This window comes from Topomyia yanbarensis, chromosome 1 (genome assembly GCF_030247195.1).
Source record: "Topomyia yanbarensis strain Yona2022 chromosome 1, ASM3024719v1, whole genome shotgun sequence".
NCBI lineage: Eukaryota > Metazoa > Arthropoda > Insecta > Diptera > Culicidae > Topomyia > Topomyia yanbarensis.
This window is the reverse complement of record NC_080670.1, coordinates 143,132,896-143,148,258: the sequence shown is the minus strand read 5'-3', so window position 1 is coordinate 143,148,258 and position 15,363 is coordinate 143,132,896. Positions and strand designations below refer to the sequence as shown.

The following is a 15,363-nucleotide window of genomic DNA, read 5'->3' as shown; positions in this document are numbered from 1 at the left end:
TAATACATTGTGCAATTGAATGATGTTTTCTTTAGATTTAGGTTTGAATTGGTATGATCCAGGGGTAGACCCTCGGCATGATACTGTACCTTGATGTGGTCCGGGGGCTTTTCCGCCAAAGCAGTATTACAGTGATTATATCACAGAAACTTGGGATATGATTATTTCCTTTTTAGTTAAGCTACATTGTGATCAATTTTAGTACTTAACTTGGCGACCTTTATTATCCACTGCCATGGTCAAATAATATACAATGTGGGTTTAGGGCCCAATTTTCTCTGCAGGTACCCTTCTTTTGTTGCTATATTTTCAATTAGATCCATGATAACACTCACTAACACAAATTGCTTATTCTCTCATATACACTAACAATCTCTCATTCCAAACGTACGAAAGTGGCCTACGCGATAACACAAACCTGGTCACAAATACGAACGCCCGCGATCTCGCCAATATTTAAACACCGCGATTGATTAGGTGAACGTTGAAACCTAAGAACCTAAGCTCGCGCAATCATGAATCGGTCACGTCCGGAAGTCTCCGCCCTTGATCCTAGCAGCCCAAATTCATACCTTTAGTTGGACCAATAGAAATAAAAACTAGACAAGACGTCCACGCGCGATCATTGAAGAATGCGCGAACATTGAAGAATGCGCGAACATGCGAATGGCCACACGCCTATCAAAATAATGTGTCCACGCGAAGTTACATACATACTAGCACACGCGACAAAAAAGTCCACATACAAACTCTCGATCATCCACGCACGACCACACCCACGATCTCGTTAAAAGCATAACACCCCGGTGACTAAGTGGATGGTTTAGCACTTATAAATTAACAATCCCGATCTCGAGAGTGAACCTCCAAATGCCCAACAGACTAGTCTACGGGGCCTAGTTCAGAGTTTTTGGGCATTTTTCAATGCACGGTTAGTGACCTAAAAAAAAGAAACTTTCGGCATGTTATTTTTCCTTTTATTACTATATTTTATGTTAGGTTCATACTAATATTCACTAACAGAATCAATTGTATATTCTCCCATATACACTCACAATTTCGCTAACATTAAAACACCCCCCTACTTAAGTGAACTTTTCCGCACCTATAACTTTACAACCGCGGTCTCAAGAATTAACCCACCACTCGCGTGATCATAAACCGGCTACGTTCGGAATTCTCTACTCTCGATCAGCCTGGACTCATGCCTTCAGTTGGACCAATCAAGAATGATGCTCATATTCACCAGACAACACGTCCCTCTACCATACACTAAAAAATAATTATCAGATTCACAGTCCGCGCGCGATCGTTCAAGAATACACGTGAATATGCGAATGGCCACACGAATCTAAAATAGAATTTATGCACGCAAAGTTAGAGACACGCTAGCATTCAAATGCTATTACACAATCAGTAAACGCCCACGCTAACTCAGACAGATAAGCACGGTACTGACTTATGGACGGACATACTAAATGACTTAACATTACGCTCAACAAACCTTTCATACCCTTCCCCGTCCATCATCCCTTCTTCTCCTATGGATTGCATGTCGTCCGCATGGACCAGCTCAGCCATTACCCAAACTATCCACCTGACCCGTACCAGGACTGACTTAACTATAACTGTTCCACCTGCTTTCGAAGAAAAAAAAAGAATTGGTATGATCCATGAGTAGTCTGTGGTTGTCAAAACACATATATTTTGCGCGTACCCAACATCTGGCTTCGGTCCAGCACTTTGGACCCCGTTTTTTGGTTACTTTACCCCAAAAAAAGAATATAGGGTAAGCGGTTTCACATGTCTCGTGTACTAGTCGTTGACATGTTTGTCAAAGGTATTATTTATTGTTGTTTAACCGTGATATTCAAATCCGGTCCAGCTAATGTTGGGAAATACTTGCTAGACAGCGTCCCCCTGGTATGATCCTAATACTTTGGCTAATTCACTTAAGTTTTAAAACATTGTGTAAATTGAATATTTGATTTAGATTATATGTAATGAACCAACAACCATAAGATACTGCATCGGTCTGGATCTAGTTGAATTGATAGCAAAAAGAATTCAATCTGCCAGTCGTCAGGGTATTCCTTCGCTGCTATCCACCACCTAAAGCACGCACCGTGTTGCTATTAGATTCTATGGACCAACAGAATCCAAGATCTCCAAGCTACAAATCTCTAAGCATAAAGAATTTTAGTCTGGAGTCCACCGCCAAGCCCACGGTTTGGGAGTCCACAAGTAACATACATACAAACATTGCCTTTTATATATTAGTGTCGCTTTCCATATTTTGACATATCATTTTTAAGATCCCAAAGCGTATTTGTCTCATAAAAACCGAATTTTTAATATTTATACAGCGGTGTAGCCAAAGCACTTAACTAGATTTCATTTGGTATGATACAATATGAAAATATTCAATAACGAAAATAAAAAAATGTTAGTACCTAATGTGGCTACACCACATCGTCTACTGTTCGACATACTAATCATCGCCCCTATGTTTGAATATGCCGGGCAAACGAGTGGATCACAGGATTGTTTGCGCTTTTGACGGCGTTAAAAAGACCACCTCATCCGGCGTCCTATGCGGCCAAGCGGTATCACACTACCTTCACCATAAACGAAACTTCCTCATACGCAATATCATTGTTAGTAAGAATAACTTATTTTTACGGTTTAAGCTACTTAAAAGCTTTTCCCGATTTTTTCATTGGTTGTAATAGAATAGGCCATTAGAACCATTTCCAAAAAATCACCCATTTTCGTAAAAGCAAACAGGAGAAAAAATTCGCTCCTATTAATTCAGCTTAGCTACCAGAAACGAATTATAGGGTTAGAGATTTTTCCAAAAAGAAAGTTCTCTAATCCTAAGAGAGGCGAATGGCCTTAAGGTTAAAAACTCTATGATCACAAAAAAAATAACAGAAACGAATTAACTAATGTAAGGAAAATTTTGCTCCAGATCTAGGTTTTCCTGGTTACTAGAATCAAACTATTGTGTACATAACCATCGTGAATACCATAAAATGTTTGGTTGTATGGAAAAAACACATTTTGGGCACGATTTTGTCAAAATCACGGAAATGAACATGTTTCCAAAAATATTAACCCATTTAAAAAAAAATGTGTAGGTAGCAAAATTTCAGTTTTGCTCACTACATAGGTATTTGTCTGATACGTTCAGTAAGCAATGGTTACAAATATATTGCATGTATAAAAGCAACATGTGAACATTTTCGAATTAACACACTATTCTCACCTTTCGACAAAATATTCACAAAATTTTAGTCACTTTTCGTTTATTTATGAAATCTAATTCAGAAAATGAGATTGTTTCGAGAGCAAAACATCAAACTTTTTACCGGCACAATGATGCAGCGATGCCAGATGTGAAGACATGACATGACATTGTCTTCATTTGAAGACATTTGAAATGTTGTGAAGACATCCCAGTAAAGTTCAACTGAAAAAGAGCAGGAATACTGGCTGACGCTAACTCGTATTATGGCTCCAGCACAGAGATCAGACGTCCATGATCGAACAAAAATATTTAAAAAACGTGTGTAAACATTTGAATTAATATACGATAAACACTAGCGCCACCAAACCAACTTATCCCAACTATCCGTCAAATCCATTCCGGAACCGGTTCGAAATCCTGAATGGATTCAGTCGGCAATCTTGCCCAAAGAAAACAACCGATTCCGACTACGGGTGATGCATTAATGCAAGAACAGACGTCCATCTTCAGCATTCAACTTGTGTAAAATCTCTAACGGTTTCGAAGGTAGTTTGGATATCTAAACCAGGTGCGCCACTGTCGTCATGTTTTTTGTAGCTGAGTTCGACAGAATTGACAGCGGTTATTCCTCTACCCAGTCAAACTAATCCGGAACCGATTCGGACTTCCAGCATGAATTCCAGCTCAAATGTGTCAACCGATAGAGTCGGAATCGGTTGTTTTCTTTGAGCTAGATTCCATGCTGAATCCATCCAGGATTTCAAACCGGTTCCGGAATCGATTTGACGGATAGTTGGGATAGGTTGGTGTGGCGGCGCTAGTATTTTTCGTATATTAATTCAAATGTTTACACACGTTTTTTAAATATATTTGTTCGATCATGGATGTCTGTTCTCTGTGCTAATAGGTAAATATGTGATTTTTTTAGGATTCATTTGTTTCTCAAAAAATGGTACCACAAAGAACAGACGTCCATCTTCAGCATTTAACTTGTGTAAAATCTCTAACGGTTTCGAAGGTAGTTTGGATATCTAAACCAGGTGCGCTACTGTCGTCATGTTTTTTGTGGCTGAGTGCGACAGAATTGACAGCGGTTATTCCTCTACCCAGTCAAACTAGTCCGGAACCGATTCGGACTTCCAGCATGAATTCCAGCTCAAATGCGTCAACCGATAGAGTCGGAATCGGTTGTTTTCTTTGAGCTAGATTCCGTGCTGAATCCATCCAGGATTTCGAACCGGTTCCGGAATCGATTTGATGGATAGTTGGGATAGGTTGGTGTGGCGGAGCTAGTGTTTTTAGTATATTAATTCAAATGTTTACACACGTTTTTTAAATATTTTTGTTCGATCATGGATGATACGTCTGTTCTCTGTGCTTAAAGGGTTCGGGCGTTTACTTTTCAAAAAATAATTGATCCCTCTTTTCTTTACAGCAGTTAATTTTATTATTGCTCGTTCTCCAGTAATGAAATGAAACTCAGACAGAGAATCAAGTTTTTTCATACACTTGAAGTTCAGGATTTGTATTTCGTAACGTAAGCTGTCTTATGTCCTTTTCAATCGCTTCTATATCGTTGTCAGCTAGATTAGCTAGAGCACCATTTAAATAACCGACATATTCAAGAATTGTTTTAATATTCGTTGAAATTTGTCCGACATCTTTCTCTAAAGTGAACCTGAACTGTTCCTGCAAAAACTATTTGTTTCATATTTCACCTTATAACAATAACTATGAAAACTTACCATTGTTATTCGTTTATTTGATACAAATACCTAAACGTTTAGCCGTACCTGAGCCGCCAAAATGCTGTTTTTGCGATAACAATTTTTTCAAATTTGAATTTCGACATTGAGGACTGACATGTTTCGATCGTTTGCTTACGTTGCTTAGCAAACCCTTGGATGTTATTGAAGGACTATGGTTGCTTGGGTCAATCCAGCCACTTACACATGCAAGAACTTTGAATGTAATAACACAGAGAACAGACATCCATGATCGAACAAAAATATTTAAAAAACGTGTGTAAACATTTGAATTAATATACTAAAAACACTAGCGCCGCCACACCAACCTATCCCAACTATTCATCAAATCGATTCCGGAACCGGTTCAAAATCCTGGAGGGATTCAGCATGGAATCTAGCTCAAAGAAAACAACCGATTCCGACTCTATCGGTTGACGCATTTGAGCTGGAATTCATGCTGGAAGTCCGAATCGGTTCCGGACTAGTTTGACTGGGTAGAGGAATAACCGCTGTCAATTCTGTCGCACTCAGCCACAAAAAAAAACATGACGACAGTAGCGCACCTGTTTTAGATATCCAAACTACCTTCGAAACCGTTAGAGATTTTACACAAGTTGAATGCTGAAGATGGACGTCTGTTCTCTGTGGTAATAATGTTTTCGGTTGTATAACAAGAATAAAAGCGATCAAAGATCGATCGATCCGTAATTAACCGTTTCTATGTTTCATAAAGATGCACAGAAGAGAGAAAATATCGGCAAGTTTGCAATCTTTTTGTGAAACTAGATAAAGCGAAGAAATTTTATATATCTCGAACTCATTTTTCTTGTGTCGCCCCCCTCGAACATTTCAAATAATATTATCACAGAGAACAGACATCCATGATCGAACAAAAATATTTAAAAAACGTGTGTAAACATTTGAATTAATATACTAAAAACACTAGCGCCGCCACACCAACCTATCCCAACTATCCGTCAAACCGATTCTGGAACCGGTTCGAAATCCTGGATGGATTCAGTATGGAATCTAGCTCAAAGAAAACAACCAATCCCGACTCTATCGGTTGACACATTTGAGCTGGAATTCATGCTGGAAGTCCGAATCGGTTCCGAACTAGTTTGACTGGGTAGAGGAATAACCGCTGTCAATTCTGTCGCACTCAGCCACAAAAAAACATGACGACAGTAGCGCACCTGGTTTAGATATCCAAACTACCTTCGAAACCGTTAGAGATTTTACACAAGTTGAATGCTGAAGATGGACGTCTGTTCTCTGTGATATTATATTATCTTCAAAATAAAACCCTCTAAGAACGGTTGGTTTCAAAATCGTCCAATGAAGGACGTTCGTTGGACCAATTTGGAAATCGTCCAAATAACCGTTCAACGAACGTCCACCGTTGGACCCGTGTTGAACGATTTTGAAACAATTTTTTGGACTTCTCAGTGGGAAATATGTCTTCACATCTGGCATCGCTGGTTCAAACCCATCCCTCTAAGAACGGTTGGTTTCAAAATCGTCCAATGAAGGACGTTCGTTGGACATATTTGGACGACGTCCAAATAACCGTTCAACGAACGTCCAGCGTTGGACCCGTGTTGAACGATTTTGAAACAATTTTTTGGACGTCTCAGTGGGATGGTCTGACCCATGCAGATGTCTAATCAAAATTTTGACAGAAACTAGGCGTAATTTTGGATAATTTTTTGCCTGATTTACCTGGGATGTTGAACTTAACCCAGTAAAGTTCAGTCAGAAATAAGCCGGAATTCCGGCTGGTTCCAGGTAGAATTCCGGCTCCAGTGACACAACCGATTCTTACTAGAATCGGTTGTGTCACGAGCTGAAGTAGTAAATGGAACCAGCCGGATTTCTGGCTGATTTTCGGTTGAACTTTACTGGGAATAATAAACACCAACCCAGTTAAGCTCAGCCGGAAATGAACTGGAATTCTGGCTGGTTTCAGTTCGCATTCCGGCTCCAGTGACACAACCGATTCTAGTTAGAATCGGTTGTGTCACTGGAGCCGGAATGCGAAGTGGAACCAGCCAGAATTCCAGTACATTTCCAGCTGAACTTTACTGGGAAACATAAATTAACCACAAACACGTGTCTGAATAGCAAGTAACAATAATAATTAATAACAATTATTGTTGCAATTATTTGCTAACTATAGATCTGCTTAGCCGAGCTGTACTGAAGTTATCATTTTATAATGTCCGATTGCGTGGAAGTTGCTATTACAAGTGATTCAAGTGATCAGTTATGGAGCTGTTGCGCATGGGATGTTCGTACTGGAACTCATTTGATATCCTACAAAGGGGGTGGCGCTCCTGGTGCTCGTACTTTGGGTGTTATCAACAATCAGTTCATCATCACTGGTAACATGGTGAAACCTATGCTACACATATGGCCAATCAACCGACATGAGGCGGTATCCACCAGGTTCATTCTATCAGGACGTCCCACAGCAGTTACTGTCTCACCGGATGGAAACTATTGTTTAGTTGCGGTGCATGAAATAATCTACGTGTATCAGCTAGCAACAGGGGCAATGTTAGCAAACGTTTCACGACATTATCAAGCAGTTACTGTTATTCGCTTCACAGATGATGGATCACACTTTATAAGTGCAGGAATGGATGGAATGGTACTAGTCTGGAGTTTAGCGCAAGTTATACGAATCTATCAAAAGCAAACCATCAATGCGTTGTACTCCTTTTCGGATCATGCGCTTCCGGTAACAGATTTATTCATAGGCAAAGGTGGCATGAAGGCACTTTTCTGTACGGCATCCATCGATCGTGCTTGCAAAATTTATGACCTTTCTTCTGGATCGATGTTATTAAACTTAGTATTCCAGGATGCACTTTCATCGGTCATAATTGATGGTTTAGAATCGAATGTATTTGTTGGCACGAGTAACGGTCCTATTTATGGGTTTAATATCCTTGCAGCTCCTCGTACCAAAGATTATCATGTAGATCGTAAACAACAACAGAAAAATAGCTTTTTAGGACATAAGAAGGAAGTTACGTGCCTTTCTGTATCGATAGATTCCGATACTCTTCTTTCGGGAGCAGCAGATGAAAATGTTATCATTTGGCATATCAAAAGTCGACAACAGCTTCGTGTTATTCCTCACAAAGGAACGATTACAAATGCTCATTTTATACTAGCTCCAAAGGCAATGTTCAACCAGGAAATCAAAATTAATGCATTTTTTCCACCATTTCAAAAGCTCGTATTACCAGCTGAAAAGACTGTTGACCTCTGTGTTGAGGTTGGCGTATCGGAGAAAAAGCCTCATAAAAAGCAAAAATATTTAGAACATAGTGGTACAGGTGGCAACAGATTCAGTGTTACCACTACCAACCAAGAAGTAGTTAAATTAAAAAAAGAAAATCATCATTTAAAAATGGTGAACAAGGAGATGTATGAATTCATTGTGAAAAACATTATGAAAGAAAGTTAAATAAAACAAATATACAATGAAAGTCCGATTTTGTTAGCTTTTTGATCCGATTTTGTCAACTTTATCAGATGAATTAAGCCAAATCCTTTTTTTAGCGGGCTAATAGGACTGCAGCTTAGAGCTTACGGGGTCTCGGTCCGTCCCGCGAGACAAAATTTGCAATATAGGACGAATTAGCAACTGTCTGCCAAGTAAACACCGGTCCTCGGGAGGAGGACTTAAGTTTGCGCCTGTTTGTCTCGAAGTGTGTAACGATTGAATTGAGCCAAATCCTTGAACACACGATTTGAAGGTTGAATCACAGAGAAGTTGAATATTTTGCTGTCTAAGTTGATGTGCTGAACCTCGGAGTGATAGTCTTCTACAATCTGTTACGATCAAACAATTTTTCGCCCAGAACTAAACTGCCCATGATCGCATACGAGTCCCATAAAAATAGGAAATCCCATAGAAAACGGGACAAATATGCTATCATGGGTAGTAAACAGGACGTATTTTATTTGATCGTTTTATTTGGAAACTGGAGACTATCTAGCGAAAATCGTTCTGTGTTGTTCTAGGCAAGTACATCGTGTCGGACGTTGTACGCATTATTCTCACAATTACGCGTAGTTCTGCACTTTCATAGAACAAGAGAAAAAAAAACTTCATCGCTTATTGAACTTTCCAGTTTCCAACTGGCCAAATTTTCACAGTTGCGTCACCTAAAGATTAGAATGATCTTTACTTCAAATCCGATCTTTGAGACAAATTCCCGCTATGTACTTTCAATCTTGTTCTCACCAATCCGAGTCACTGCGACACATTAAATCACGATATATAGCTACTATTCAAAGTCCAGAGACTAAGACATTGCATTCAGACAATTAACTCTTCCTGTTAAATAGTGAAGGGAATGAATCAATGTAAAAGATTAACGGTTATTTCTGCTATGGGTTTCGAATGTCAACTTGCCCTGCTGTCTTAACTTAAAGTTGATTGGTTATAAAAATAGGTGTGTATTCATCAATTGAAGCTACATATTAAACCACTGCACTCCGAAGTATAATTGCCAAACCAAGTTTATTTTCCATAGTTCACGAACTTTACCACCCAAAGAAAAGATCCATGGCTTTATTAACAATTCCAGAACTTCGTTTTGGTGCTGATACACTTGGCATCACATCTGTCGAGTGTTGTGCATTTTTGTACGCAACATGGGTCAGCGAACGCACTCGGCTGATTGAGTATCTGCAACAAAAAAAAACAAACAAGTATTGTAAGACAATTATGGAATTCGCGATCGTGCGGTAATATTCACTCTTTACGTTCTTCACTATTTTCCTTCCCCACAATAGCAGGATCGTTACAGTATTGTACTCCTATCATAAGGTTTTGACCAACTATTTTTCCATTGTAATTCAAAGCCTTTTCACACTCCAATCTGGAAGTGAATCTAAGATGCACCCAGTTTCCATTTTGCGTCGCAAATCGTTTGTCGATTATTGCTCCACACTGTGAAAAATGCGATAAAATCATGGACGAAGCAGATTGCGGAAAGCCAAAAACTGTTATCCAATAGTCATAGCCACCATTAACGTGAGATAAGTTCATTTGAGATTGTGACAGTGGTGAAACGATGGAAGTATTGCGGATGAAATCTTGTTCTCTGGCAGCTGGAATGGGCGACATGACTCTTGAAACGTTAAATCCGCTTTGGTTCAGGTAAGAATCGGTGGTCGAATGGTGGAACGTCGGAGTCGATGGACCGGATACATTTTGATGCTGCGCGAGGAAACTTTTTGTTGGGGTTTGAAAAAGTTGTTTCTCATTCCGAAACGAGTCGAATAGACCTTGAGTTGGCGGGCCTGATACACTCGTATTGTGGTTCATACCAGATTGATTGAGATTGGATCCAACTAGTGAAAATTTTGGAGGCAGGCCAGAAGTAGTTCTGTTCACAAAGTCCGGAGACTGTGTACCATGTCCTACGGTGGAGGGCTGGGTGAATGCTAATGAAGCTCTACCTTTTGTTGGCGAAAGCGTATTAGCCCGGGGCGTCGTTGGTGTTTCACCCATGAGAAACGATGGTAGATATCCACTACTGGACGGTAAGGGGCTTCCACTCGGACTTCCCAGCGTCATTGGCTCCATTTTGCTGCCAAACAATGGTAAACTCTGCTCAATTGTATCGAGAGTATGTAAAAGTTATTCTTACCTATTCGTTGATTCAGTCGATTTGATACCAAATTTCGAAACAGCCGAAACCGAAACCAAAAAGCCGATGACAGTAACCCAGTTAATCCGCTTTGGATGTGTTTTACCGGTTTTACGTGCTGTCGTGCCGGTTCTAGTTACCCACTGAGACGTCCAAAAAATTGTTTCAAAATCGTTCAACACGGGTCCAACGATGGACGTTTGTTGAACGGTTATTTGGACGTTGTCCAAATTGGTCCAACGAACGTCCTTCATTGGACAATTTTGAAACCAACCGCTCTTAGAGGGTACCCTCTAAGAACGGTTGGTTTCAAAATCGTCCAATGAAGGACGTTCGTTGGACCAATTTGGACAACGTCCAAATAACCGTTCAACAAACGTCCATCGTTGGACCCGTGTTGAACGATTTTGAAACAATTTTTTGGACGTCTCAGTGGATCCATTCAGAAATCCGAACCGGTTCCGGAATGAGTTTAACTGCCCTCTAAGAACTGTTGGTTTCAAAATCGTCCAATGAAGCCCAGTAAAGTTCAGCCGGAAATGAACTGGAATTCTGGCTGGTTCCAGTTCGTATTCCGGCTCCAGTGCAACAACCGATTCTAACTAGAATCGGTTGTTTCAATGGAGCCGGAATACGAACTGGAACCAGCCAGAATTCCGGTTCATTTCCGGCTGAGCTTAACTGGGAGGACGTTCGTTGGACCATTTTGGACAACGTCCAAATAACCGTTCAACAAACGTCCATCGTTGGACCCGTGTTGAACGATTTTGAAACAATTTTTTGGATGTCTCAGTCGGTGGGATGGAGCCACCCAGTAAAGCTCAGCCGGAATACGAACTGGATCCAGCCGGAATTCCGGTTCATTTCCGGCTGAGCTTAACTGGGCACCCTCTAAGAACGGTTGGTTTTAAAATTGTCCAATGAAGGACGTTCGTTGGGCCAATTCGGACAACGGCCAAATAACCGTTCAACAAACGTTCATCGTTGGACCCGTGTTGAACGATTTTGAAACAATTTTTTGGACGTCTCAGTGGGCAGTATGGATCTCTAACGGTCTCGAAGGTAGTTTGGATATCTAAACCAGGTGCGCCACTGTCATCATGTTTTTTTGTAGCTGAGTTCGACAGAATTGACAGCGGTTATTCCTCTACCCAGTCAAACTAGTCCGGAACCGATTCGGACTTCCAGCATAAATTCCAGCTCAAATGTGTACCCTCTAAGAACGGTTGGTTTCAAAATTGTCCAATGAAGGACGTTCGTTGGACCAATTCGAACAACGTCCAAACAACCGTTCAACAAACGTCCACCGTTGGAACCGTGTTGAACGATTTTGAAACAATTTTTTGGACGTCTCAGTGGGTAAACCGATAGTCGGAATCGGTTGTTTTCTTTGAGCTAGATTCCATGCTGAATTCATCTAGGATTTCGAACCGGTTCCGGAATCGATTTGACGGATAGTTGGGATAGGTTGGTGTGGCGGCGCTAGTATTTTTCGTATATTAATTCAAATGTTTACACGCGTTTTTTAAATATATTTGTTCGATCGTGGATGTCTGTTCTCTGTGCTGACTCCATTCAGGATTCCGAATGAAATTCCGAATGGTTTGACCGGGTTGGAGCCGAATTAGGCAATCCATGAGACGTTTCTGATCAGCTGAATCTTTCTTTTTTACTTCCTCTGACGTTACTCCGAGGGGTCCCACTGAGACGTCCAAAAAATTGTTTCAAAATCGTTCAACATGGGTCCAATGATAGACGTTTGTTGAACGGTTATTTGGACGTTGTCCAAATTGGTCCAACGAACGTCCTTCATTGGACGATTTTGAAACCAACCGTTCTTAGAGCGGTGCGACGTCCGACAATATCGTTGATTCGATCCAACATCAAACGAATCGGATTAACGAAAGATGTTTGTCGGACGAGTTTTTCTGTTCGCAGGAGTAGACTTGTTGACAGAACCCACCGCTGGATTGTCAAACAAACGTTTAATGGATTGCCTAATTGGCTCTCAAACGTGAAACCACAGAGAACAGACGTCCATCTTCAGCATTCAACTTGTGTAAAATCTCTAACGGTTTCGAAGGTAGTTTGGATATCTAAACCAGGTGCGCTACTGTTGTCATGTTTTTTTTGTGGCTGAGTGCGACAGAATTGACAGCGGTTATTCCTCTACCCAGTCAAACTAGTCCGGAACCGATTCGGACTTCCAACATGAATTCCAGCTCAAATGCGTCAACCGATAGAGTCGGAATCGTTTGTTTTCTTTGAGCTAGATTCCATGCTGAATCCATCCAGGATTTCGAACCGGTTCCGGAATCGATTTGATGGATAGTTGGGATAGGTTGGTGTGGCGGTTCTAGTGTTTTTAGTATATTAATTCAAATGTTTACACACGTTTTTTAAATATTTTTGTTCGATCATGGATGTCTGTTCTCTGTGGTGAAACTTTTTCGCTCGATGCGCAAACTAGATTTTATTTTTGGTACCAGACAAATGATGATGAAAATATTTTCTTGCATTGATGATATAGGATAGTTGTTCGTCGTTTGACACCAACTAGATTTCATTTTTGGTACCAGTCAAATGATGATGAAAATATTTTCTTGCATTGATGATATAGGATAGTTGTTTTATTTTAATTGTTTTAAAATAAATATCACATAGCTTCACCAATTTTTTTGATTACATATGATAAGAAAACACTCGTTCTTTCGTTTGACACCAAAACCTTCATTTGAACTCAATGTTTTATTGCGAATTATTGAGATCCGGAATTATTTTTGTATTGTTGATGTTAGATTGGTTGTTTTAGATATGGACAATGTTTATCTAGAAATTGGATTTATCGGTGGATAACCTCTACTGCCAACACCTGCACTCTTAAATCCAGTGATTTTTACCCACCATCGTGTTTTCTTTCGAAATTTCAATATCTGAATTTCATTTTAGCACAGAGAACAGACGTCCATCTTCAGCATTCAACTTGTGTAAAACCTCTAACGCCCTCTAAGAACGGTTGGTTTCAAAATCGTCCAATGAAGGACGTTCGTTGGACCAATTTGGACAACGTCCAAATAACCGTTCAACAAACGTCCATCGTTGGACCCGTGTTGAACGATTTTGAAACAATTTTTTGGACATCTCTGTGGGCGGTTTCGAAGGTAGTTTGGATATCTAAACCAGGTGCGCTACTGTCGTCATGTTTTTTTGTGGCTGAGTGCGACAGAATTGACAGCGGTTATTCCTCTACCCAGTCAAACTAGTCCGGAACCGATTCGGACTTCCAGCATGAATTCCAGCTCAAATGCGTCAACCGATAGAGTCGGAATCGGTTGTTTTCTTTGAGCTAGATTCCATGCTGAATCCATCCAGGATTTCGAACCGGTTCCGGAATCAATTTGATGGATAGTTGGGATAGGTTGGTGTGGCGGCGCTAGTGTTTTTAGGATAATAATTCAAATGTTTACACACGTTTTTTAAAGATTTTTGTTCGATCATGGATGTCTGTTCTCTGTGATCATATGTTGTGTTTATCGAGAATTATTCTGTAAACGGCGGTTCTATTATATAAATGATAATTAATATCTACTGTGATCATGTCTACTCGCTTGTTGCTGCACATGAACATTCGAATATTTCGACTTTTTCATAAAATTTTAAGAAAAGATGCACGCGCCCTTTCATTTGCATTGGGTTTCTATGCGCCCATTTGCTGACCCTAATAAACATAGTATGATTTAAAAGCCAAATACAAATATGCAGAGCACCCTTAGATCAGAAAGCGTGGCCAGTTTCATTATCTTTCAGTAATACTAACCTGTCAATTTGAAACAGGCAAATTTGGTAGTCGAAGCTTACTATATGGTGAACCAAAAAGTGATTCACCGTTTGTATGGGACCTTGGCGTATTTAATTTGTATTTGCATAAACTGTGCAAAGATCCTGGCTATTCCTACCTGGTAGAATTTAGCACGAATCGAGAACAACATCTGACAAAGATGTGGCAGGAAGCGTGCAGAGATCTTGGCCGTACATTTCTGACTGGATTCTGGATAAAAGTGAGCAGCATCGGTTGGTTTAACCGCTTCTGTTAGAAACGGTTGTTGCATTTGAGCGAATTCTCGCACAAATCGCGCAAAATGCTCGCAGAAACTCTGCCAGCATCAATTCCGCTTTGCTCAACTTTTGCTAACTTTCTGCTTGCCACGCTGACCGTGTGTAAGATTCATCTTACGAATATCAAAGTGCCATATTCACCATACCTGTATATACAACATTGGTCGAGAGTGACAATGACACAACCAACTCCAATTAGAATCGGTTGTGTTACTGAAGCCGGAATACCCACTGAGACGTCCAAAAATTGTTTCAAAATCGTTCAACACGGATCCCTCTAAGAACGGTTGGTTTCAAAATCGTCCAGTGAAGGACGTTCATTGGACCAATTTGGACAACGTCCAAATAACCGTTCAACGAACGTCCATCGTGGGACCCGTGTTGAACGATTTTGAAACAATTTTTTGGACGTCTCCCCGGTCAGCGTGGCAAGCAGAAAGTTAGCAAAAGTTGAGCAAAGCGAAATTGATGCTGGCAGAGGTTCTGCGAGCATTTTGCGCGATTTGTGCGAGAATTCTGGCAACGAATTCGCTCAAATGCAACAACCGTTTCTAACAGAAGCGGTTAAACCAAC

General features: G+C 40.4%; 3 protein-coding genes across 3 annotated transcripts in view; 1 reads left to right on the top strand and 2 right to left on the bottom strand.

Annotated features, from left to right (window-relative positions):
* Positions 1–3,406, bottom strand: part of LOC131675902 (NIF3-like protein 1) — a 41,737-nt gene extending 38,331 nt beyond the window's left edge. The window contains exon 1 of the mRNA XM_058955037.1: positions 3,269–3,406. The gene's annotated coding sequence lies outside the window, so the exon portion shown is untranslated. The remainder of the gene's footprint in view (positions 1–3,268) is intronic.
* A 3,650-nt stretch (positions 3,407–7,056) lies between these two features.
* Positions 7,057–8,477, top strand: LOC131675866 (WD repeat-containing protein 18). Its single transcript, XM_058955001.1, has one exon. It carries the CDS (start codon positions 7,217–7,219, stop codon positions 8,474–8,476), a length of 1,260 nt encoding a protein of 419 aa, XP_058810984.1. The 5' UTR covers positions 7,057–7,216; the 3' UTR covers position 8,477.
* Positions 8,478–9,454: 977 nt separating this feature from the next.
* Positions 9,455–10,794, bottom strand: LOC131675846 (nucleoporin Nup35). Its single transcript, XM_058954986.1, has 3 exons — positions 10,674–10,794; positions 9,777–10,613; positions 9,455–9,706 (listed from the first exon to the last, which is right to left on the bottom strand). The coding sequence occupies exons 2-3, from the start codon at positions 10,607–10,609 to the stop codon at positions 9,562–9,564; spliced, it is 978 nt and encodes a 325-aa protein (XP_058810969.1). The 5' UTR covers positions 10,610–10,613; positions 10,674–10,794; the 3' UTR covers positions 9,455–9,561.
* Between the last annotated feature and the right edge of the window lie 4,569 nt (positions 10,795–15,363).